The following is a 23,146-nucleotide window of genomic DNA, read 5'->3' on the forward strand; positions in this document are numbered from 1 at the left end:
GATTCCTCAGCCCGTCTCGGTACCAGCTGCGTGCCAGCTATTCTTAGCCGCGGAGCGTTTGATTCATGCCGCCCCGGCGGAGCGTGCCCGCTCCCTCCCGCGAGCCCTGAGGGGGAGGGGCCGGAGCCGGCCCGGGGGGCTGGGGCAGCCGTACACGCTGGGGGCCCTGGCCAGTTCTTCTTTCATCCCACCGGCCACCCCCTCCGAGCGGGGTTAAGGCTAGGGGTCAGCCAGGGTCAGCCGAGGGGGAGTGGCTGGCTGCGGGCCCCAGATCGCTAGGTGGGCTGTGAGGCGGGGCGGGGAGGAGGAGGCCGGGGTCTCCGCAGAGACGAGGTGGGGCGGCGTGGCTGGGTACCTGGGGGGGGGAGGGGGCTTCTCAGCAATGTCGCGCGTGGGGGAGGGGTCTGCCGGCCCTGGGTTAGAGGCTCGCTCGCCCACAGCTCCTGGAACTCTCCTCCCACCACGCACATTTAGTCTTCCCTTTCCCAACCCCCCAGCCCATCCCCACTCCCCCAAAGTCAGCAGTACCCTCCACTGCTTCCCATCTCCATGGCAACGGTGCAGGAACCGGGCCTGGTGTGGGGGGGAGGGACCAGACCAGACATTCTGGTTTCCGGTGCTGGGGTGGGAGTTGGGGGAGAACAGAAGGGAGGCGGACCCCGTTTGGAAGGGGCTCCACCCTCATAAGTCCACCTCAAGGGAGAACAGGGAGGATCCAGAGATGACCGACCCCCTACCTCAGTTCCTCAGACCCCCCTCTCACTTCTTAGTCTCCCTCCTAACACCCCCAGTCCTCAGAGTGGAGCCCCTAGTACCCAGCAAAGCCAGCCCACCCACCCTGCAGTCCTAGAAAAGAGCTACAGGTCATCTGCAGCCACCCACATCTACCCGGGCCACCACACCACTGTCAGCAGTACAGCACTCCCCAGGCCAACCTCCCCACCCACCCACACACCCTCTCAAGATGCCCCAGTCTCTAAAAGCCACTTCTTGTGGTTCCCTTGGGGACACCCTAGGCCAAATGCTCTGCCCATGACACCGCCATCTCAGTGCCCCTTGCTCCCCTGGGACGGCCGATTCCCCAGCACTACTCTGCATGCCACGCGTTGTCAGCCACACTTGAGTGAAGTCACCAGTTCCACCCGCTCCAGGCTCACCACGCCTCCCTCTCCCCCTTACTACATCTCAGTCTCAGCCTCAGCTTCTCCCCAACCCCACCCCCCGGCCCTGGGGTGACAGGCCAGGCTGAGGCCAGGAGGGCAGGATGCCTGTCAGTTTGTCCATCTGTCTGTCCTTAGCTAATTTTAGCTGCATTTTCTGTGGCCTGGCAAAGTGGGCCAGTAGCTCCCGCGGTGATTCTGCGGTTTCTGGGACACGGCCACGCTGGGTCACCGGCAAAGTGGGGCGCAGGGGGCGGGCTGCAAGCGGGGCCAAGGGCAGGGAAGGAGACACATGCCAGAAGCATGTCAGGGACAGGGGTGTGTGCATGCCAGCATGGGAGGAGGCGGCAGGGGAGGCCATGCAGGCCGAGGGTGTGCCCAGCCTCCTTCCTGCCTATCTTGGGCAGATGGGGGTAGGCTGCCCTTGACCGCTTGACCACCAAGTAGCACTAGCGGCCTCTGAGGGGCCCCGGGCCCCTAGTCTGATGGTCGCCCTTGACCCCCATAGCCGCCTGTGATGCTGCCGTCCCCCGTCGCCCCGTGGCCCCACAATGACCCACAGCCCCGCGACAAGCGAGGACGAGGAACGCCACAGTGCCAGCGAGTGTCCCGAGGGGGGCTCAGAGTCCGACAGCTCCCCAGACGGGCCAGGTCGAGGCCCCCGGGGGACCCGGGGCCGGGGCAGTGGGGCACCTGGTAGCCTGGCCTCTGTTAGAGGCCTTCAGGGCCGCTCAATGTCCGTCCCAGACGACGCCCACTTCAGCATGATGGTCTTCAGGATTGGCATCCCGGACCTGCACCAGACAGTGAGTACCTGCCCACTGGCCAGTGGCAGGAGAGGGACAGGGGAAGCTGGGGGGACAGGGCTCCAACTGACATGGGGAGTTCTACTGGTGCTGGGGATCCTTCCAGGGATCACCCCCACACCCAGCTCCTGGCTCACTTCCCAACCCACCTCAGGCTCCTCTCTGGCCCCTGGCCCACCCTAGCCCCTATCTCCTCCCCCACCAGAAATGCCTGCGCTTCAACCCAGATGCCACTATCTGGACGGCCAAGCAGCAGGTGCTCTGTGCCCTGAGCGAGAGCCTGCAGGATGTGCTCAACTATGGCCTGTTCCAGCCGGCCACCTCAGGCCGTGACGCCAACTTCCTGGAGGAGGAGAGGTTGCTGCGGGAGTACCCCCAGTCCTTCGAGAAGGGGGTCCCCTACCTGGAGGTGAAGCTTCCCCAACCCATTCACTGACAAGAGAAGGCATGGCCTAAACACATCTGTCCCTCGCCCACTTTTTAACACACTCAAAACCTTAATGAGGGTGCACCCATTGTGCTAGTCCTGATCTTCTAAGCATCACAGGGAAGTCAGAGAGTCCTGAGTTCAAATTGCTATCTGTTCTGCTTCTGACCAGCTAAGTGACCTTGGCCAAGTCACTTTCCTGCCCCAAGCTTCTCCTCGCCCATCAAAACGGGGGAGGATTCCCAATTACAGTAGGCACTCCAGAACATTTCCTGTGGGGTCCAGACTCCTCCTCCTTCAAAGCAGGAGTTGCAGTGCACATATACCATGATATCCAGCACTCAGAAAAGCCACTGTCACCCCTCTACCCCATAGACCAAGGTTCCAGGGCTGTTTCCACTCCTACCCTGAGCTACCCTTGAGAATTAGAAGGGGATCAGACCTTCCCCCTACCCCGAGCCTTCTCCCCAGGCCCCTGATTCCAAGTCTCTGTGTCTCTCTCACTGCCCTACCCCTGACCTCAGTTCCGATACAAGACCCGAGTTTACAAACAGACCAACCTGGATGAGAAGCAGCTGGCCAAGTTGCACACTAAGGTGAGAGAATCCTGCTGGCATCTGTCCCCTATAGCCCACTACCACCAGAGCCCCCTGCCCAACCACTTTCTCTCCCCATCTCTTCCCCACAGACCTGCAGATTCCCCAAGCCCACAATCCCTCTGGCCACTTCCGCCCCTTAACTCAGGGTGCTGTACCACATTTGAGACAACCACAAATACCCCCATTATCCCCATCACAACCCCTTCTTACTTGCCTCTTTTGCCGCTCATCCTTCTGCCTGGGCCCCCATCATTCCCACCCGGCCTCCTTTGAGGCTCCCCTCTCTTCCCCTGCCTCCCCGCATATCCACCCAAGGCCTTTTTACTTCCCCACCTTGGCCTAGGACCCTGACATTGAAAGTCCTTCTGCCTGGAGACTATTTCAAAGACAGGCTGCATTTCTCCCAACCTCATAGCCTGAATCCCTGCAAAAATCCAACCATTACACCCCGCTTTCCAGCCACATCTGTACTCCTGGTATCTTGCCCACCAATCCTCAGCCCCGTCTCTGCTGTGTCTCTGATGGTGAGAGCTGGGAGGAAATTGGGGAACTGCTTTGGTCAGAAATGAAGGACTCTTGATCCTTGAGAGGGAAAAACTCCCAACCCCTCCTTGTCTACCCTCTCCCGACCACAGCATGCATTGAACTCTTTCCTGCCCTGAATGTTCCATCCCTCCAGGCCTTCACGGTCCACTTTGGGAACCACTGGCCAAGTGTGGCTCCTGAGTACTTGCAATATGGTTAGTCCCAACTAAGACTCGCTGTGAGTGTGAAATACACACTGAGCTTCAAAGACTTAGTACCAAAAAAAGTTAAATAACCTCATTAATAAGTTTCATCTCGAGTACCTGTTGAAACAGTAACATTGTGGCTATGTCAGTTAAAGAACATATGTCATTAAAATGAATTTCAACACAACTAACACTTCACCCCGACCCTGCTATTTTTTTTTTTTTTTTGAGACAGTCTTGCTCTGTCACCCAGGCTGGAGTGCAGGGGCGCAATCTTGGCTCACTGCAAGCTCTGCCTCCTGGGTTCACGTCATTCTCCTCCCTCAGCCTCCTGAGTAGCTGGGACTACAGGCGCCTGCCACCACACCCAGCTATTTTTTAATATTTTTAGTAGAGATGGGGTTTCACCGTGTTAGCCAGGATGGTCTCAATCTCCTGACCTCGTGATCCACCTGCCTCAGCCTCCCAAAGTGCTGGGATTACAGGCATGAGCCACTGCGCCCGGCCTTTTTTTTTTCTTTCTTTTTTTTTTTTTTTGAGACAGGGTCTTGCGCTGTCACCCAGGCTGCAGTGGTGCAATCATGGCTCACTGCAGCCTCGACCTTTCAGGGTTCAAAGGATCCTTCCAGCTCAGCCTCCTGAGTAACTGGGACTACAGGCATGTGGCCACCACGCCTGGCTAGTTTTTTGCATTTTTTGTAGAGATAAGGGTTTCACTGTTGCTCAGACTGGTCTCGAACCCCTGGGCCCAAGTGATCCTCCCACCTCGGTCTCCCAAAGGGCTGGGTACTTTCTCTGTAAAGGAGGCCGCTAGAAACTTTTCAATGGCATATGTGACTCTATGTATATTTTCACTGGACGGCGCTGCTTGAGGACCCCGCTTCTCTGCCTTGCTCCTGACTGTCCTGTCTTCTGTGTCTTTGCCCATGACTCAGACGGGGTTGAAGAAGTTCCTGGAGTATGTGCAGCTCGGGACATCTGACAAGGTGGCGCGACTGCTGGACAAGGGGCTGGACCCCAATTACCATGACTCGGATTCGGGAGGTAGGGAGGGGTGAACATCAGGAGGACCTCGGGGCCAGGACAGGGCTGGGGAGCAGGGGTGCCATCTGCATTCAGACCCATTCCTGACTGGTGTCTCTCAAACACGTCGCTGTCCAAGAGGAAGGCCGTGGGGCCAGAGGCTGTGGGGTGGAGAGCTACAGAGCCTGGAAAATGGGAAGGGATGGAGGAGAGGAGAAGGGGCTTCAGGTGACCAGCTTTTCCTGCCTTTCAGAGACCCCCTTGACACTGGCGGCCCAGACTGAAGGCTCTGTAGAGGTGATTCGAACCCTGTGCCTGGGCGGGGCCCACATCGACTTCCGGGCCCGGGATGGCATGACAGCACTGCATAAGGCCGCATGCGCCCGACACTGCCTGGCTCTCACGGTGAGGCTGCGGGGACCCCCTACCCCCCACCGTGGGGCCCTCTCTCCTTTTCCCTTTGTTCTTTCTCAAACCTCAGTTCTTTGGTTTCTGTAAAAATAGGCCCTCTCATGTCCCCAGTTCAAAGCCCCTTTCCATAGACTGACACACAGCCCCTGTTGTCACTCTTGTCAGGCTCCCCAGGTGCACGCACCTGGGCTACAGCTGACATCATGCAGACCCGGGCGCAGCCTCCTGCCCTAAACACCCGGAACATCTCCATCCCCTGTGACCCAGCTCCATACCAAACCTGCCTCTGTCTCCCCAAGGTGTAAACCCTTCTCATTCCTTAAAATGCAAAGTGATTTCCCTGCTATGCCCCCAGATAGAGCCCCCTCCTCACACACCCTGAAAACAGTCCCCCAGCTACCCTTCCAAACCCAGCACTGCACCAGCTCCACTCCCTCCTCTCTCACATGCAGATACAGCCCCTTCCCCACGTACACAGCCTCAAATGCACTTTCCCAAATAGACAAACCCATACACCCACAAAATACATACACGGCGTCAGCTGCACAGTCTAATTTTAAAATACTCTTCTCCCCCTGCCCCCGCCAGGACACTTGATTCCTCTTCATATGCGGGTCAAGATGGGCTGCCCTCAAAGACAGCCATTGATAAGCACCCCAATGCATAGATGCTCCAGCTAAATGGCCCCTCCCTTCTCTCCCTCAGATTCTTTCCTGAAGAGCCCCTAATGCAGTCAGACACCAGCCACAAAGATCTGCAGTATACCTCTGGAGTTAACAGACCCTGTTCATGTATCTCCCATGCACACTCACCCCCAAACCCACATCCTGCTCATGCACGCCCCTCCCAGCCTCCAGACCTGTGCTATCCAAGCCAGTAGCCAGTGGCCACCTGGGGCTGTTTAAATTTAAATTAATTAGAATGAAGTAAAATTAAAATTTCAGTTCCTCAGGCTCACTAGCCACGTTCAAGTGCTCAGGGGACCACACGTGCCTGCCATATAGGGTGGTGCAGTTGCAGACCATCCCCACGGTGGTGGAACGTTCTGTTGGATGGCACTGCTACAGGCTATCCTCATACAAGGTTGCTGCCAACACTTTCTCCTATTAGTGCTCATTATTGCCAGCCTTCCACACCCAGAGTTGTCTTTCAAGTGGGAGCAGGAAGTGGCCTGCAGCCCCAGTGAGGCCAGCCCAATCCTTGCCCTCATCCAAGCTTACTTGTCTATCCCTGGGCTTCCTGCTATGCCCCTTCTTTGAGATCCTGGACCTAATAACACCTCCCACTTGGCCAGAGACCCTCCGGCATCCAGACTCTGGCCTCTCATTTGTCCCCAACAACCTACCTGTAGGAGGTGGAATGGGTGGGTACTGTGGCCCCTAATGTCCTTCAATGGCTCATCCAAGGTCACCCCCAGGGGAAAGGCTGGGTGGGATGTCAGAGTGCCAGGGTCCTCTGGAGGCATCTGCCCAAGTCCCACATTGTTCACAGGGGATCAGAGTGGCCCAGGGAGGGAAAGGGCCGGGCTCAAGGTCGCACAAGGGCATCATGGCAGAACTAAGACTGTCACTGTCATTGGCCACTGTGGGTCACCCAGGACGGTCCAGTCCCCCGGCCCTTCAGAATGAGCTGGTTAATGTGTGACTGTCATCTGTGTTTTTCTACTGGGTTCTCTCTCCGTTCCTAGGCGCTCCTGGACCTTGGGGGTTCCCCCAACTACAAGGACCGTCGGGGGCTGACCCCTCTGTTCCATACGGCTATGGTGGGTGGTGACCCCCGATGCTGTGAGCTGCTCCTGTACAACAGGGCCCAGCTGGGCATAGCTGATGAGAACGGCTGGCAGGAAATCCACCAGGTGCTCCTGATTCAGGCCACGAAGGGCTGGGGTGGGGGACCTAGTCTCTGAGGCATCCAAGGGACTGGGGCTGGGAACCAGATGTCAGGGTCCTCACAGAGCATGGGGGTAAGAATAACATGGTCCCCACAGAGGAAATGATGGGGGTGAAGACACAAAGACCCTAAGGGGGCATAGGCAGGGGAACCAGACGCCTTGATCCCTGAGAGGGATGGGCTGGCCTCTTGGCCCTCTTAAGGAGGCAGACCAGACGCCTGGGCCTTGGAATGACTGAACATTTGGATTGTGAGGCTGACAGCCTGGGTCCCAGAGCAGGAAGAGGGGCAAAAAGGTGATGGGGAGGTGGATGTGGTGAACGATAGGACGAGAAGGCCAGTGCACAGGTTGTGTGCAGACTCTTGGCTCAGAGGGAGAACAGCCTGGGTCTGATCCATGCCCCTCGCTCCCTGTCCTGCCCAGGCCTGCCAGCGGGGTCACTCTCAGCACCTGGAGCATCTGCTCTTCTATGGGGCTGAGCCTGGAGCCCAGAACGCCTCAGGGAATACAGCTCTGCACATCTGCGCCCTCTACAACAAGGTCTGCCTAGCAGCGGCCGCCCCAGGCCCCTCGCATCCCTCATAGCTGCCTCCCCCAGGGCCAAGCTCAGATACTCCTCTTGACTGCATCTCTGCACGCTTCACTTCTTCACTATTTCACCCTCTCATCCAGTCATCCATCCATCCATCCATCCATCCAACAGATATTTACTGAGCTCCTTCTCTGTATCAGGCCCGGAGCTGGGTGCTGGGGACAAAGTGTTGAGCTCATGGCAGAGGGCAGGCAACATAGTTTGCTGCTACAATCCAGAGTGCTCAGAGCAAAGTCACAGGGAAGCCAGATCCCTGTGGGGACCCACATCTGGGCCTGGGCTTGAGATGGAGTGGCTGGGGGTGGAGATGGCTTCCCAGAGGAGGTGCCCCCAGTATTGAGATGAGCAGGAGTAGGAAAGGGGAGAAAGGGGTGCTCCAGGGTGGGGGCACAGCCTGTGCAGAAAACCAGAGGAAAGGGGGCTATGGGTCCTCAGTGCCCCTGTGTCTCCGTTCAGCCAGTGGTGTGTTCAGGTGCCACGTGGTGGCACGGCAGGGCACAGGGGAAAGTTCAACGTGCAGCCACTGTGGCCCCTGAAGGGAATGAGTGATATGGGAGTTTTAGCGATTCAGGACCTTGGGGGTCCTGACAACCTGGGTCCCTGAGCAGGAAGGGAGTGCTGAAGGAAGACGGGAAGGACATCCCCACTTCCAGAGTTCCTAGGAGAGGAGAGGGACGGAGCAGGCAGGGGGTCTCGTGGCAGCTGGTTGGCAAGAGCCAGAGCTTTCAGTATCATGACCTCTGGTACTTTAGCCACCTGCGCTGCAGATGATCCTGGGCAGGTCAGCCCTATGGAAAGCCTCAGTCTCCCCACCTGTTTCTTGATGCTCCCTGCCCTTGAAGGGCAGCTGTGGGGGTACTTAGAGGGACAGACGCTAGCATGACAGAGCTGGTCTATCAGCCCCCTTCCTCCAGGAAGTCTTCCAAAACAGCCCTCAGCCCCCTCTGCCTCAGCAGAACTTACAGTGCTGGGGATTTGGCGGGTGGCCACATGCTGCCTGGTGGCAGCCAGCAGTATGCCTGGAGCCTGGGGAAGACTCAGTGCTTTTCAAACCGAACCAACATGGTGCCGGCACTTGTCTCCCTGTGTGCTTCTGCCTCCTGCTCTGCGACACACAGGCCTCGCAACCAATCCTCTGACTCCCAGGCCCTTGTGCAGCTGATGGGGAAGAAGCCCCGGCCCCTACGGGCAGATGGGGGTGGGGGAGCAAAAAAGTCCCCCCGACTCTTTGAGGCGCCATCCTTCTTCCTGAAACGGGAATAAGGCCAGCTTTTGTTGAAGAGGATGAGCCATCGTGTATATTAAGTACTCATCCCTGGAAGGCAGCCATCAGAATAATAATTGCCATCGTTACCATCACCAGGGTCAGTCAGGGTCCAGGCGGGAGACAGAAACTGTACCATTCAGATAAACAGAGAAATTTCAGTGTAGAGAACTGGGCCGGGCGCGGTGGCTCACGCCTGTGATCCCAGCACTTTGGGAGGCCGAGGCGGGAGGATGGCTTGAGCCCAGGAGTTCGAGACCAACCTGGGCAACATGAGAAAACTTAGTCTCTATGAAAAATACAAAAATCAGCTGGGCACAGTGGCGTGCACCTGAAGTCCCAGCAACTCAGGAGGCTGAGGCAGAAGGATCGCTTGAGCCTGGGAGGTGGAGGCTGCAGTGAGCTATGGTCATGCCACTGCACTCCAGCCTGGGTGACAAGAGTGAGACACTGCCTTAAAAAAAAAAGAGAGAGAATTAGACAGCAGGCAGAGTTTTCTTAGTGGCACAGATGAACAAGTCATCTCCCCTCCTTGATCTTCTCCTTTCTCAGCTGTGATGGGTCAATAATGAATATCCACCGTGCAAAAGGATCAAGTGGGTTAGTAGTTTTGCTTGCCTTTGCCATGGGCTTAAGAAATCGATGCATAACACATACGAACTTGATTCCTCCATTTCCCCCCTTGTCTTCTTCCCAGGCTTTAAGCTTTCCAAGAGCCAGGGCTAAGTCTGACAGTTCTTCCCCAGCACCTGCCACCTTGGCCTCCTGACATGCCCGTCGAGCCTTTGGTGGTGAAGGTCAGATCCGTGTCTAGGCTGTGAGCACCTCAAGGGTGGGGGTTGAGTCTGATTACTTGCTCTGTTCCAGGACCCCAGCACACAGCAGGTCTAACTGCATCTTTGTTGAGTGAGCAAATGAATGAATGAAAATGAGTGAATGAATGATAGGTGAGCCCTCTTGGATTTCCACCAAGACTCTGCACAGTGCCTGGCTCAGAGCATTCAACAGGTGTTTGCTTGTTTCAACAGACTGAATGACTCAACAAACGAATGAATGATTTGAACAAATGAATTTTGACTGACTTAACTTCATAGCCTCCATCCTCATCCTTTCCATGCACGTTCCTTGAGCACCTACTATGTGCACAGCACCAGGCCTTGGGGATGTGAGATGAATCAGATGCAGCATCTGGCCTGGGGAGGGTGAGGGTGTGGTGGGGGGTGGGGTGGGAGTTCACAGTCTGGTGAGGAGGCAGACGTGTAAACACGTCACGGCAATGGCATGAAGTAAGTGCTAGGATGCCATTAAATGCGAGTTTCTCTCGGTGCCATCAACTCTGACTTGCACACCTTCTCAGCTTTGGAAGAGTAGGATGAGGAGCAGGTGAGCTTAGGGGCTGTGCTCTGGCCCTGTGCCCCCAGTGTGGGGGCAGGGGGTGTGAAAACACGCAAAAGGTCGGGAGCGGTGCCTCACGCCTGCAATCCCAGCACTTTAGGAGGCCGGGGCGGGTGGATCACGAGGTCAGGAGTTCAAGACAAACCTGGCCAAGATGGTGAAACCCTGTCGCTACTAAAAAGACAAAAATTAGCCAGGCATGGTGGCGGGCACCTGTAATCCCAGCTACTTGGGAGGCTGAAGTAGAGAATTGCTTGAACCCAAGAGGCAGAGGTTGCAGTGAGCTGAGATTGCACCACTGCACACCAGCCTGGGTAACAGAGCAAGACTCCATCTCAAAAAAAAAAAAAAAAGAAAAAGAAAAAGAAAAACATGCAAAAGTACACATGGCAGGCGTTAACAGTCTAGTTGGCCAGCAGCACGGGCATACACAGACTCACATACACACACACACTCACGAACATACCCAGAACACACACTGGGCTAACTCTGCTGCCTGATGTGTCTTTGGCAGTCAGAGTCGTCCATTCATAGGAGACAGGTGAACCATAGGATCAGAAAACCACATGCACAGGAGGATCGCTTGAGCCCAAGAGGTGGAGGCTGCAGTGAACTGAGATCGTGCCACTGCACTCCAGAAAGTGGAGGTTGCAGTGAGCTGATATTGCGCCACTGCACTCCAACCTGGCAACAGAGCGAGACTCCATCTCAAAAAAAAAAAAAAAAAAAAAAAAGGGAGGCCAGGTTGGAATCCTCACTGCTCCACTAACTGGTTGTGTGGCCTTGGGCATAGCATCTGCCCTCTCTGAACCTGTCCTGTAACATGGGCTCATACAAACCCCTTGGTGGGTTTGTCGTGTGGAAGGGGTAAGATGAAGGAGGTGCTTGGAGAATGATGGTTAAATTAGCATCAGAGGACTCTGGGGTAGAGTTAAGCTGGGGGCCAAGTTGGGTTTAGCCAGGCCAAGAAAAAAGGGAGAGGACACTCCTCCTACCGAACAGTTCCTGTGGTTCCAGCATTAATCCAGGTGGCAGATGCCACAGGCAAAATCATGCCCCTGTACAACTTATGACGTGGAGGAGAAGAGATGCTAATCAGACAAATAACAGGAAATGGAATTTCAGGGAGACGGGGTTATGAAGAAAATGAGTTAACATTGGCTTAGAGCGCCTGGCACATACACCAGTCTCGTATTAAAAAACAAAGCAAGGGGCCAGGCACAGTGGCTCATGCCTGTTATCCCAGCACTTTGGGGGGCCAAGGCGGGCTGATCACCTGAGGTTGGGAGTTCAAAACCAGCCTGGCCAACTTGGGGAAATCCCATTTCTACTAAAACTACAAAAATTAGCCAGATGTGGTGGGCGGGTACCTATAGTCTCAGCTACTTGGGAGGCTGAGGCAGGAGAATCGCTTGAACCCAGGAGGTGGAGGTTGTAGTGAGCCGAGATCGTGTTACTGCAGTCCAACCTGGACACACCACCACCCCTGGCTAATTTGTATTTTTAGTAGAGATGGGGTTTCTCCATGTTGGTCAGGCTGGTCTTGAACTCCCAACCTCCTGGGTGATGAAAGCAAAACTCCATCTCAAAAAAATTAAATAAATAAATAAATAAATAAAAATAAATCAAGCAAGAGGAGAAGGTTTTTTTTTTCAGACAGGATGGCCAGAGAAGACCTCTCTGAAGAGGTGGCATTTGTGCAAAAGCCTGAATGAAGTGAGGAAGCAAGCTATGCTGAGATCTAGCAGGAGAGGATTCTAAGCAGAGGGAGCAGCCGTGCAAAGGTCCTGGGGTACGAGTGTGCTGTCAGAGGAAGGAGGAGGCCAGTGTAACTGGAGCCTGGGAGCAAGGGCGGGTGGTAGAAGATGAAGTTGGTGAGGGTCAGGGTGGGGAGTGGCAGGGCAGGCAGCTCAGGTTAGCTCAGCTAACCCTAACCCTCCTAGGCTGTGGCATGGACTTTGTGCTTAGCCCAAACAGTGATGAGGGGTGCCGTATGATTGACATTGGTGAGAAATTGATCTGAATGTAGAAGGTGTCCCTGTCCCCGCTGGCCCAGTCCTGTCCCCACCCTTTCCTCAACAATGTGTGTCCCCTTCATTCTGGGTCTGGCAGAAAGTGTGATTAAGATAGAAGGCTTTGGAGTCACAGAGACCTGGATTCGAATCCAAGGCTGATAATAACCAGCTGTGTGATCTTGAGCTCCCCCACTTTTTTTTTTTCTTTGAGACAGGGTGTCTTTTTGTCACCCAGACTGGAGTGCAGTGGCATGAACAAGGCTCTCTGCCGCCTCGACCTCTTGCGCTCAAGTGATCCTCTCACCTCAGTCCCACAAGTAGCTGGGACTACAGGCGTGTACCACCACGCCAGGCTACTTTTTATTTTTATTTTATTTTATTTTATTTTTTTTGAGACAGAGTTTCGTTCTTGTTGCCCAGGTTGGAGCGCAATGGCGCGATTTCGGCTCCCGGCCACCTCCACCTCCCGCATTCAAGCAATTCTCCTACCTCAGCCTCACGAGTAGCTAGAATTACAGGCACGCACCACCACGCCTGGCTAATTTTTGTATTTTTAGTAGAGATGGAGTTTCTCCATGTTGGTCAGGCTGGTCTTGAACTCCCGACCTCAGATTATCTGCCCCCCCCCCGGCCTCCCAAAGTGTTGGGATTACAGGCATGAGCCACCTGTAGCCAGCCACGCCAGGCCAATTTTTAAAAATTTTTTATAGAGACGGGATTTCGCCATGTTGCCCAGGCTAGTGTCAAACTCCTGGGCTCAAGCGATCCTCCTACCTGCCTCGGCCTCCCAAAGTGCTGGGATCACAGGAGTGAGCCATGGTGCCTGGCCCACCTTGCGCTCTTTCGAAAGACTTAGTTTCCTCCTCTGTAAAATAGAGACAATTTCCATGTCCCGGAATTGTTGGGCAATTGAAGGATCTTCTGCCTCTAAAGTGCCAAGTGCCTGGCATGTAATGGTAAGCCTCGGTAAGGTCTAGACCCGTGGTTCTCAACCGGGGAGCTTCTGTCCCCCAGGGCACACTTGTCAACGTCTAAAGACATTTTTGGTTGTCATGACTGGGGAGGGGAGTGCTACTGGCATCTAGTGGTAGAGATGGGGGATGCTACTCAACATCCCACTGTGCTCGGAACACCCCCCACAAACCAATGAATCACCAAAGAATTATCTGGCCCCAACGTTCAGTGGAATATAGCATGAGCACGTATCCTAAATGCCCTCAAATATCCTAGTGGCCATGTTAAGGAGAAGGGGAAAATAATTAGGTGACATTTATTATAACAACATACTTTACTTATAACAGTGTATCCAAAATGTTATCATTTCAACATAGAATCAATACAGAAATTATTAGGGTTTTTTTTGTTGTTGTTGTTTTTGTTTTTGTTTTTGAGACAGAGTCTCCCTCTGTCACCCAGGCTGGAGTGCAGTGGCGGGATCTCGGCTCACTGCAACCTGCACCTCCTGGGTTCAAGTGATTCTCCCACCTCAGCCTCCTGAGTAGCTGGGATTACAAGTGCCCACCACCACACCTGGCTAATTTTTGTAGTTTTTGGTAGTGATGGGGTTTCACCATGTTGTCCAGGCTGGTCTCAAATACCTGACCTCAAGTGATCCGCTCGCCTTGACCTCCCAAAGTGCTGGGATTACAGGTGTGTGTCACCACGCCTGGCTTTTTTTTTTTTTTTTTTCAGGGCACAGGGGAGACAGGTCCATGCTCTGTCACCCAGGCTTGATCTCAGCTCACTGCAGCCTCAAACTCCTGAGCTCAAGAGATCCTCCCACCTCAGCCTCCCAAGTATTTGGGACTCCAGGCACCCACCACCATGCCTGGCTAACTTCTATTTACTTTTTTTATAGAAATGGGGAGTGGCTCACTATGTCACCCAGGCTGGTCTGGAACTTCTGCCTTGGCCTCCCAAAGTCTTAGGATTACAGGCTTGAGCCACCACGCCTGGCTATAGACATTTAAATTCTCTCTTGTTTTCATATGGCATCCTTGAAATCCAGTGTGTATTTCGCATGCATGGTGCATCTCCATTTGGGCCGTCCACGTTTAAACTCAAGTGCTCCTGGTCTGTACCTGGCAGGTGGCTGCTGTCCTGAGTGTTGCGGGTTTAGGGTGGAGTATTTATTCCTGAGGCTCTTAGCACAGTACCTGTATCCACTCATGGTGCCCTTAATGTTTTTTCTCTCTCTTTGTCCTGCGCCACTGGCCATCACCCACAGGAGACCTGTGCCAGGATCCTCCTGTATCGAGGTGCCGACAAGGATGTGAAGAATAACAACGGACAGACGCCGTTCCAGGTCTGGGGCTGCAGTGGATGTACTGAAGTCTCCGGGGCTAAGGAAAGGGTGACAGTGACACCCAGTGGATAAGGAAGGGGACAATGAGGAAAGCAAGGAGACAGGCCGTGGAGGGGGAGCTGGAAGAAGAGGGAGGGCGGCATTGTCAGGGTGGAAGGTTTGGGTCAGGCTGGGGACCTCAGTATGTTTCCTGCCCTCTCTCTGCTCCCTGGGCCACTCCGCCCCCCGCCAACCCACCTCTACCCCCTCCCTCCAGGTGGCAGTGATTGCTGGGAATTTTGAGCTGGGGGAGCTGATCCGAAACCATCGAGAGCAGGATGTGGGTGAGTGACAGGGAGCTGGGGCTGCACAGAGAACCTGGGGCGGCTGGGGTTTCATGGTGGGATGGGAGAGTCGGGGTACCTGACTTGAGGGCCAGGATAGGATGGAGAAAACCCTAGAGGACCAAAAATGTCTGGGTGGTGGTTAGGGGAGCAATTCCAGGCCCCCCGCCCTTTCTCATCTCTGTCTTTCTCCCTCATGCCTCTCTCCCACCATCTCTCGCCCCCGCATGGCCCCCTGCTTGCCTTTTCTCCCCTAACATCTGCCCCCCGCCGCCACTGTGCCCTCTCAGTGCCCTTCCAGGAGTCCCCCAAGTATGCGGCCCGGCGACGGGGGCCCCCAGGCACAGGGCTGACAGTGCCCCCGGCGCTGCTGCGGGCCAACAGTGACACCAGCATGGCGCTGCCCGACTGGATGGTGTTCTCCGCCCCGGGGGCCTCGTCCTCTGGGGCCCCTGGCCCTACCTCAGGGTCCCAGGGCCAGTCGCAGCCCTCGGCCCCCACCGCCAAGCTCAGCAGCGGGACCCTCCGAAGTGCCAGCAGCCCCCGGGGTGCCAGGGCCCGCTCTCCATCCCGAGGGAGGCACCCTGAGGACACCAAGAGGCAGCCCCGAGGCCGGCCCAGGTAGGGGAGGCAGCCCTGGCTCCACAGTCCCCAGCCCTGTCAAATCCCCTCCCCAGAGAGGTGGCTTTCCCCGAGGCCAGCTCAGCTGCCTTCCTCTGTAGGCCCTCATCCATCCAAGTCCCTAGTGTCACCATGGGGTAAAGTAAAGGCCTTGGGAGCTACCGTCCCGACTCCACCCCCAGTGCACCACATGTTAGCTGGATATCTGCTCCACGACAGGGGCCCCAGGCAGAGGACACCCCAAAGAAACATGTGTCCCAAGCCCTGGGGACAGAGAATGACAGGGTGAGGTGGAGGGAAGCCGAGCAGGAAGAGGATGGGGGTGGTGGCAGGGACTTGGGTGGGGGACAGAGAGGTCACTCTGGAGGGAGGATGAGGAGTGGGCGGGGGCATTCCGGGGTCAGGAGGCCCACGTGGCTAGAGGAGGGTGAGAAGGAGGTGGAGGCCAGCCAGGCGTGTCCCGAGGAAGTGGGGGAGAGGCTGGCAACGGCGGGCAGAGGAGTTGGACCTGACCCAGGAGGAAGCTGGGAGTCGCGGAAGGCTCGTGAGCGGAGGGATGACACAGTCCCAGCTCAGCCTCAGGAAGCTGAATCAGGCGGTGCGCACAGGACCGTGGGAGGGGGCAGAGCCGGAAGCCAGGAGGCAGGAGAGGGGGCTGGGGGGCAGCTGCGGGGAGGCAGAGGAGCCCCCAAATGCCCTCTTTCCTGGAGGACACCAGTGCTGGGAAAGCCCCTCCCCCCTCCCCCACCCTGATGCTCCATCCTCTTCCCCCACCCAAGGACCCCTGTCCTCCCAGAGGTGTTCCGTCCCTCCACCCTCCCCTGCCTCTCATGCCCTCTGTGTACACAGCTCCAGCGGGACACCCCGGGAAGGGCCAGCCGGGGGCACAGGGGGCTCAGGGGGCCCCGGGGGCTCCCTGGGCAGCCGCGGGAGGCGGAGGAAGCTCTACTCAGCAGTCCCCGGACGCTCCTTCATGGCTGTGAAGTCGTACCAGGCCCAAGCCGAGGGGGAGATCTCCCTGAGCAAGGGCGAGAAGATCAAAGGTACCCAGGGTGGAAGCAGGGCCTGGACTGGGCTGGGCTGTGGGGGCGATCAGGGAAAACATGGAGCAGAGAGCAGACCATTCTCAGATCCCCGGAGTATCTCAGACCTCAGAGAGCCCTGCGGCACCCCTTGAGCCTTGAAGGAGCACTGAGTGTAGCTGAGACGACCCTGTCAGGAGGCAGTGCTAAGGCAAAGGCAGTGAAGTGAGCCGTGTCCCATTGTGGGACACTGATGCCGTGTGCAGGGCATGGTTGGAACATCTCACCAAATCGTCTCATTAGACTCCTCATGGCCCTTTCTGGGGAGGGAGGTCATGGGCCCCATTGCATGGTTGAAGGAACAGAGCCTCACACAGGTGAAGCAACTTGCCCAAGGTCCCCATTCCAAGCCCACAGTCCTTCCTGCCACCTGGTGCAGAGCGTGAGGCCGAGCAGCCTTAACTTTGCCTCCTGCATCTGCCCAGGGGTCCTCAACTGAGAGACGGGCAGGATCCTACTTCTAGGGCCCCGATGAGTTGGCACATGTAAGATTCTTGGCCATGGGGAGGGCTCCCAAAACAGTGGTTGCCGTTATCAGGGTTCACCTCCCTTTGGTTTTTCCACCTTCATTTGGAAAGTGAAGCCAGTCTCCCCTGCTTGTAGGCTTTGCAGGGCTGCTGACATGTTCTTGGATAGAAGGATGCTTTAGAGACGACTACTTGCCGCAGGTGTGGCCGTTAATATGAGGCATTGGAAAAATTCTTTGCCAGACTCTAGGCTGCCCAGGAGCCGAGTGGCATAGAGGTTGAGAGCCTGGCGGCCTGGGTTCAAATCCTGGCCCCACTACTTCCTAGCGGGATGACCTCAGCCAAGTGACTTCTCTGGGCCTCAGTTTCTTCATCTGTAAAATGAGACCCTCATGAGGATTAGAGGAGTCAGAGCATGTAAAGCACTTAGACCAATGTTTCCTACATAACAAGTGCCACTTAAGACCCATCACTTGGCCAGGCACTGTGGCTCACGCCTGTAATCCCAGCACTTTGGGAGGCCAAGGCAGATGGATCACCTGAGATCAGGAGTTCTAGACCAGCCTGGCCAACATGGTGAATCCCCATCTCTACTAAAAACACAAAAAATAAAAAATTAGCCGGGTGTGGTGGCGCACACCTGTAATCCCAGCTACTTGGGAGGCCAAGGCAGAATTGCTTGAACCCAGGAGATGGAGGTTGCAGTGAGCCGAGTTCACGCCACTGCACTCCTGCCTGACTGACAAGAGTGAAACTCCATCTCAAAAAAAAAAAAGGAAAAAAAAAAAAGCCATCATTTTCTTAAGTGGCCCCTACTTTAGGCACTTAGAGGAGAGAGACCTGGGCCCCTGGATAAGTAGGGAAGCTCCTACCGTAGAAGGTCAACTTGAGTGAGGCCTTGAAGGGTATTCAGGGGTCAGAGCGTCAGGCGGGCTGTGTAACTGCATGTGTTACAAAGTCTCTCTTCCCATAGCCTGAGTTCCTGTAGGTGAGGTCATAAGTCATTGGTCTCTGGGTCTCTAGGGCTCAGTTTAATGACCCAGCACACAGGAGGCTTTAATGCACATATGTTGAATGAATGAATGAGTGAATGAATGATCAAATTCAGGAGCTACTGTGGAGGCCAGATGCAGCTCCTTCAGGGCAAGCTGCCTGGGACATAGGCACGTGGGGTGGGACGAGATGGGAGAAAAGAAGGGTGAGCTGAGGCCAGAAGTAAAGGACCTTCTGGGCAGGCAAGGACCATGGGCAGTATCTTGCTGAGCTACAAGCTCAATGCTTCTATGCAGGAAGAGAATACGCTGCCTTCTGTTTTTATATCCTCATCTTCCATTAAGAGGGACTTAATTGCCTCAAAGCACGCCCACATCCACTATGTCACTGAGCTTCACACAACCCGATGAGGTAGCCGACTCCTGCTACTCTCAGAATCAAAGTCCAAAGTCTTAACCTGGCCTCCAAGCTGCCTGTCTGCCCACCTTGCCAGCCTCATCTCATGCGACTCTTCCCTTCACCCACAAGGTTCCAGGGACCTCATCCTTCTCTCCAATTTTCCAGTGCCCCAAGCCCTCCCATCCCCCAATGCCCCGAGCCCTCCCATCCCCCAATGCGCCGAGCCCTCCCATCCCCCAATGCCCGGAGCCCTCCCATCCCCCAGTGCCCTGAACCCTCCAATTCTCCAGTGCCCCAAACCCTCTAATCTTCTAATGCCCCAATCCCTCCAGTATCCCAAAGCCCCAAGCCCTCCATTCCCTCAATGGCCCAAGCCATCCAATCCTCCAGTACCCGAGCCCTCCAATTCCCCAGTGCCCCAACCCCTCCAATCCTCCAATGCCCCGAGCCCCCAAGTCATCCAATGCTCCAGGCCCTCCAATCCTCCAATCTACCAACTCCTCCATTCCTCCAATGTCCCAAGCCTTCTTATATGCCAAACTCTTCAAACATGCTGTTCCTTCTGCCTGGAAAACTCTTCCATGCTCTCTTTGCCTCCCCAGCTCCTAGGATCCTTCAGGTCTCAGTCTGTATGTCACACCTCAGGGATACCTCCTTGGACCCCTTTGCCATCTATAAGTTATATACTCCCATCTGGCTTCTCTCCAAACATTCTCTTATTGTCCCTTGAGCTCTGACCCCAACTTCCAATCATGTAGTCACTTGTACAGTTATGCCTCTATTGGCGGGTGTTCTGGAAGCTCCTCAAAGGAAGGAAAAACATTGATTATATTCAACTGTGTCTACCCTGGTACCTGACTCATGACTGGCACTAAATAAGTATTTTTTAAGTGAACAAATGATTGATTACGAGACCACCAAGCCAGGCATGGCAGCACCAGCCAAGAACCCAGTCCCCTTGACAACCCATCTCCTGCTCTCTTCCATGACTTTCAGCTTCCCCTCATTTAGTCTCCCCAGATGCTCTCAAGGGAATCAGTTTATGGAGAGGAATACATCTGATGGCCCCAACTCAACCCCTAGCATAGCTGGAGTCATCTCCACGCAAGGGTATTCTCCACATTCACTTCAGCTTCTTTGTCTATAAAATGGAAAAACAGTTGTTACCTAGCTGGGTAGGCGTAAGGGTTGAACGAGGAAGGAAACTATGTGAAGGGCTAAATGGGGGCAGAGTCATGAAAATGGCCAGAGAAATTGAAGACCATGTGTTTGCCACTGGTGCCCTTGTCATGCCCTGAAGCCCTTGCATGGAGAGGTAGCAGCACATGAGTGACTCAAAGCATGCCCTCTGGAAGCAGACTGAGCTGTGTTCAAATCCAAATCTGTCAATTACTAGCCTTGTAACCTTTAGCAAATGATCTCAGCTCTCCAAGCCTCAGAGTTCCCATCAGTAAAAGGGGGATAAAGGAAGTGGCCCCTCTTAGGGTTCTGGCCCAGGTGAGAGTTGGATAAACATTCGCTGTTCTTGTCATGCATCTCTGTTTTTCAGCAGCAGGCATGTAACAGGCAGTCTGTGATGTTCGCTAAATGGGGAAGCGGTGGGGCCTGGGAGGGTGGGCAGGGGGGAAGTGGCTTCCATTAGGGGAGAGGGAGAGAAGGAAAGAAGTGATTCTAATATCTTCTCCATTCTAGAGCCAGGAGAGGCAAAGAGAGACAGAAAGAGGGGTCTGGGGACACAGGACTAAAGATTAAGTGGCAAGGAGACTTTGGGAGGTGGCAGGGACAGTGATGGGAGGGTGAAGTAGAGCTTGTCCCCCCATCTGTGATCTAAGTCCACAGAGCCTAGGAGGATGAAAAGGAATTACACAACTGAGCTGTGACCAGTTACCAGGGGAGACAAGGACCAATTGTGGACCTGCCCCTAACCTAGGAAGACCATGTTATGGAACACAGTCCTCTTCCCCAGTGCCTCTGGTCCTCATGGGATCCAGAAGCTAAAATGCAAGAGTGATATGATTCGGGTCTCCCCCAAGCTCCTTGCTCCTTCCTCAGACGTTTATTAAGGATGTCGTTGGGCCGGGAACTGGTAACTGTGGGAAGGCTGTAAGTTGAGTGTGTTGGCAGTTGAGAGGCATAGAGACACAGAAATGTCTCTATGTCCCCGTTCCCCATCCAGTACTTAGCATCGGGGAAGGAGGCTTCTGGGAAGGCCAGGTCAAAGGTCGTGTTGGCTGGTTCCCGTCTGACTGCCTGGAAGAGGTGGCGAATCGCTCTCAGGAGAGTAAGCAAGGTAATGTGGAACCCCCAGCCATGTTCAATGGACCCTAGGATTCCCATGTCCATTCCTTTCCCTTCCTAATGGGGGTGGGGTACTGGGAGGCAGATGGGAAGACTTGGGCCAGGAGCTCTAGGGTTGGTCTTGTGGTTTCCAAAACAAGGGTCCAAGGTTGTCTGTTGTCCCCCTGCAGAAAGCCGCAGTGACAAGGCAAAGAGACTCTTCCGGCATTATACCGTGGGCTCCTATGACAGCTTTGATGCCCCAAGGTAAATGTCCTTACACCCTCGGGCAACCCCCTCACCCCAAGTTCCCTTCACAATGTATGCCTTTAAATATTTCCATCACCTCTAAGCCCCCTTTCTAATCTATTCCATCTAAAGTTTGATCCAGGGGTGGGAGAAGCCAGAATTAGCTTCAGACAGCACAGCCCAACCCCAAACCATCTTCGGCAGCCACTAAGACTGCCCAGCTCTGGGGTAGCCAGAGACAACGGAGTGGTCAGGGCAGGGTGGGGATGCCTAGTGGGGCCGGGGCGCTCTTATGTCTGGCTGGCTGGAGGCCCTTGTCTCCTTCATGTGCCCCATCTCTGTGCAGTCACGTGCAGCGGGAATGTGTGTGTCCCATGCACCAGTGTGGGGAGGGTACTGTCAGGGCCGGGTGGGATGGGGGTGAGGAGAGAGGTGCACTGACACCTTTCCCCTCCCTGGCTGCTGGCTGACTTGCTTCGGAAGCTTAATGGATGGGATTGGCCCAGGGAGGTGAGAGGGGAGGGGCAGGGAGGGGATGGGGTCAGGAGGGAAAGGACGGGCTGCCTGGGGGGTGTATGAACGTGTGTGTGCACGACCAGAGCTGAGGTTTCCTGGTGTGTGAACGTGTGTCTCTGTAGGTGTGCATGACACGCATCTGTGTGCATGTGTGGCCTGGATGTACCTGTACGTATGCCCGGGGCTGGAGGGTCTGCCCTGCTCTGTATATACCGGTGCCTTTGTGGCTGTGATTATGTGGGCCTGGCTCTGCACATCTGTGCTTCTCTGAATCTGTGGGCAAGCACTGCAGGGCATGTCAGTGAGTCTGCTCACACACATGGACAGGTGGGTCTCTGCACACATCTGTCCCTCTCTGTGCATGTCACTGTGCGTGTGTGCTCGCACATTAACGTGTGTGCATGCATGTGTGTCTGTCTGATTGATCTGAGATTCAGGACCTGGGATGTTGGGGGACGGAAGGGCAGAGGAGGGGAGGATTCCAGGGCTTGGGCCTCCAGAAGGACAGGGTTGTGGGGGAGGGAGGGTCATAATTTGGTGTCTAAAATATGACACTCTCCTCCACTGCTCCCCCCAATCCAGGGAAGGGTCCCCTTGTGCGTAGCATCCTTCCATTAAATGTGTCCAAACCTACGTGTCTGTGTTCTGGCCAGGGGGGATGGGTCGGGGATGTGGGGGGACAGAGAAATGGCAACATGGGGATAGAGGGTGGGGCTGGGGTGCCACCCTGCGCCCCGAGTGTCTGAGGCGCTTGACCGTTGTGCGTGTTTGCCTGGCACGTCTCCGGCTCTGGGCACCGGGTGAGTATTGGGGTACACCCCCCCACCCCGAGCTTCTATGTCAACCTCTGCTTCTTGTCTACCAGCGTCTCTCTGGGTCTCTCCTTGGCCTCCGTCCGTGGGGGTCACTTGCCCTACCAGCTGAATGGGGGTGGTCCCCGTCACCCTCAGCTTCCTTCCTCCTTCTACTCTGTCTTGTCAATGGGCTTCCTCCCCTACTCCTCCCTGCCTCTCGCTGGCTCCCACGTGCTCTCTGTGTGTGGTGCGTCGGAGCTTCCCCTCCTCCTGCCTCCCCGCTGTTCCCGGACCCTGTCTGCGCTGGCCTGGCCTGTGCCTTGTGGTGCGCCCTGCAGCCAGGGCCCAACCCCGGCCTCCCTCCCGGAGCTGGGCGGTCCTTCGTGTGTCTCCCCTCCTGGCGTGTGCCGCCCCCTCCTCGCGCTGGCTCGGGATCCACGCTCTCTCGGGGAGCTGTGGTGGTGTGTTCGGCCCTCCGCCTGGGCTTCTCTGGTGGGGGAGGGGTGTTGCTCATGGCCTTGGGGCCCAGTCTGAATGTCCTGGCCTTTCTTGCCGACCGTGTCGAGGTGCGTTGCGTGTTGGTCTGTAGTGGTGGGCTGCGTGTCCCCGGCTGGGGCCTCTCTCACCCGCGGTGTCCCTGCCGGGGAAGCGGGGCTCCGTCCGAGCGTCCGTGCACGCGGCTGCGAGGCATCTTGTGTGATGTTGTGCCTCCCTCTCCTCGCGCTCTCTCGCTCTGCACCTGCGCGGGAGGGCTCTGGAGGGGGGAGGGGGTTAAGGGGGGGCTCAGACCGGAAGTGCCTCCCCCT

The 23,146-nt window shown here is 55.7% G+C and overlaps 1 protein-coding gene across 1 annotated transcript in view; it reads left to right on the plus strand.

The window, feature by feature from the left end:
• The first annotated feature begins 1,711 nt into the window (after nucleotides 1–1,711).
• Nucleotides 1,712–23,146, plus strand: part of SHANK1 (SH3 and multiple ankyrin repeat domains 1) — a 54,792-nt gene continuing 33,357 nt past the window's right edge. Inside the window, exons 1-14 of the mRNA XM_011946502.1 lie at nucleotides 1,712–1,966; nucleotides 2,172–2,375; nucleotides 2,918–2,989; nucleotides 4,659–4,767; nucleotides 5,000–5,151; nucleotides 6,845–7,012; nucleotides 7,472–7,588; nucleotides 14,542–14,619; nucleotides 14,876–14,942; nucleotides 15,233–15,563; nucleotides 16,413–16,606; nucleotides 20,681–20,794; nucleotides 20,973–21,048; nucleotides 21,514–21,540. Coding sequence (XP_011801892.1) covers nucleotides 1,712–1,966; nucleotides 2,172–2,375; nucleotides 2,918–2,989; nucleotides 4,659–4,767; nucleotides 5,000–5,151; nucleotides 6,845–7,012; nucleotides 7,472–7,588; nucleotides 14,542–14,619; nucleotides 14,876–14,942; nucleotides 15,233–15,563; nucleotides 16,413–16,606; nucleotides 20,681–20,794; nucleotides 20,973–21,048; nucleotides 21,514–21,540 — 1,964 coding nt within the window. The remainder of the gene's footprint in view (nucleotides 1,967–2,171; nucleotides 2,376–2,917; nucleotides 2,990–4,658; nucleotides 4,768–4,999; nucleotides 5,152–6,844; nucleotides 7,013–7,471; nucleotides 7,589–14,541; nucleotides 14,620–14,875; nucleotides 14,943–15,232; nucleotides 15,564–16,412; nucleotides 16,607–20,680; nucleotides 20,795–20,972; nucleotides 21,049–21,513; nucleotides 21,541–23,146) is intronic.

The sequence above is a fragment of the Colobus angolensis genome, unplaced genomic scaffold, assembly GCF_000951035.1.
Source record: "Colobus angolensis palliatus isolate OR3802 unplaced genomic scaffold, Cang.pa_1.0 Scaffold25, whole genome shotgun sequence".
Classification (NCBI taxonomy): Eukaryota; Metazoa; Chordata; class Mammalia; order Primates; family Cercopithecidae; genus Colobus; species Colobus angolensis.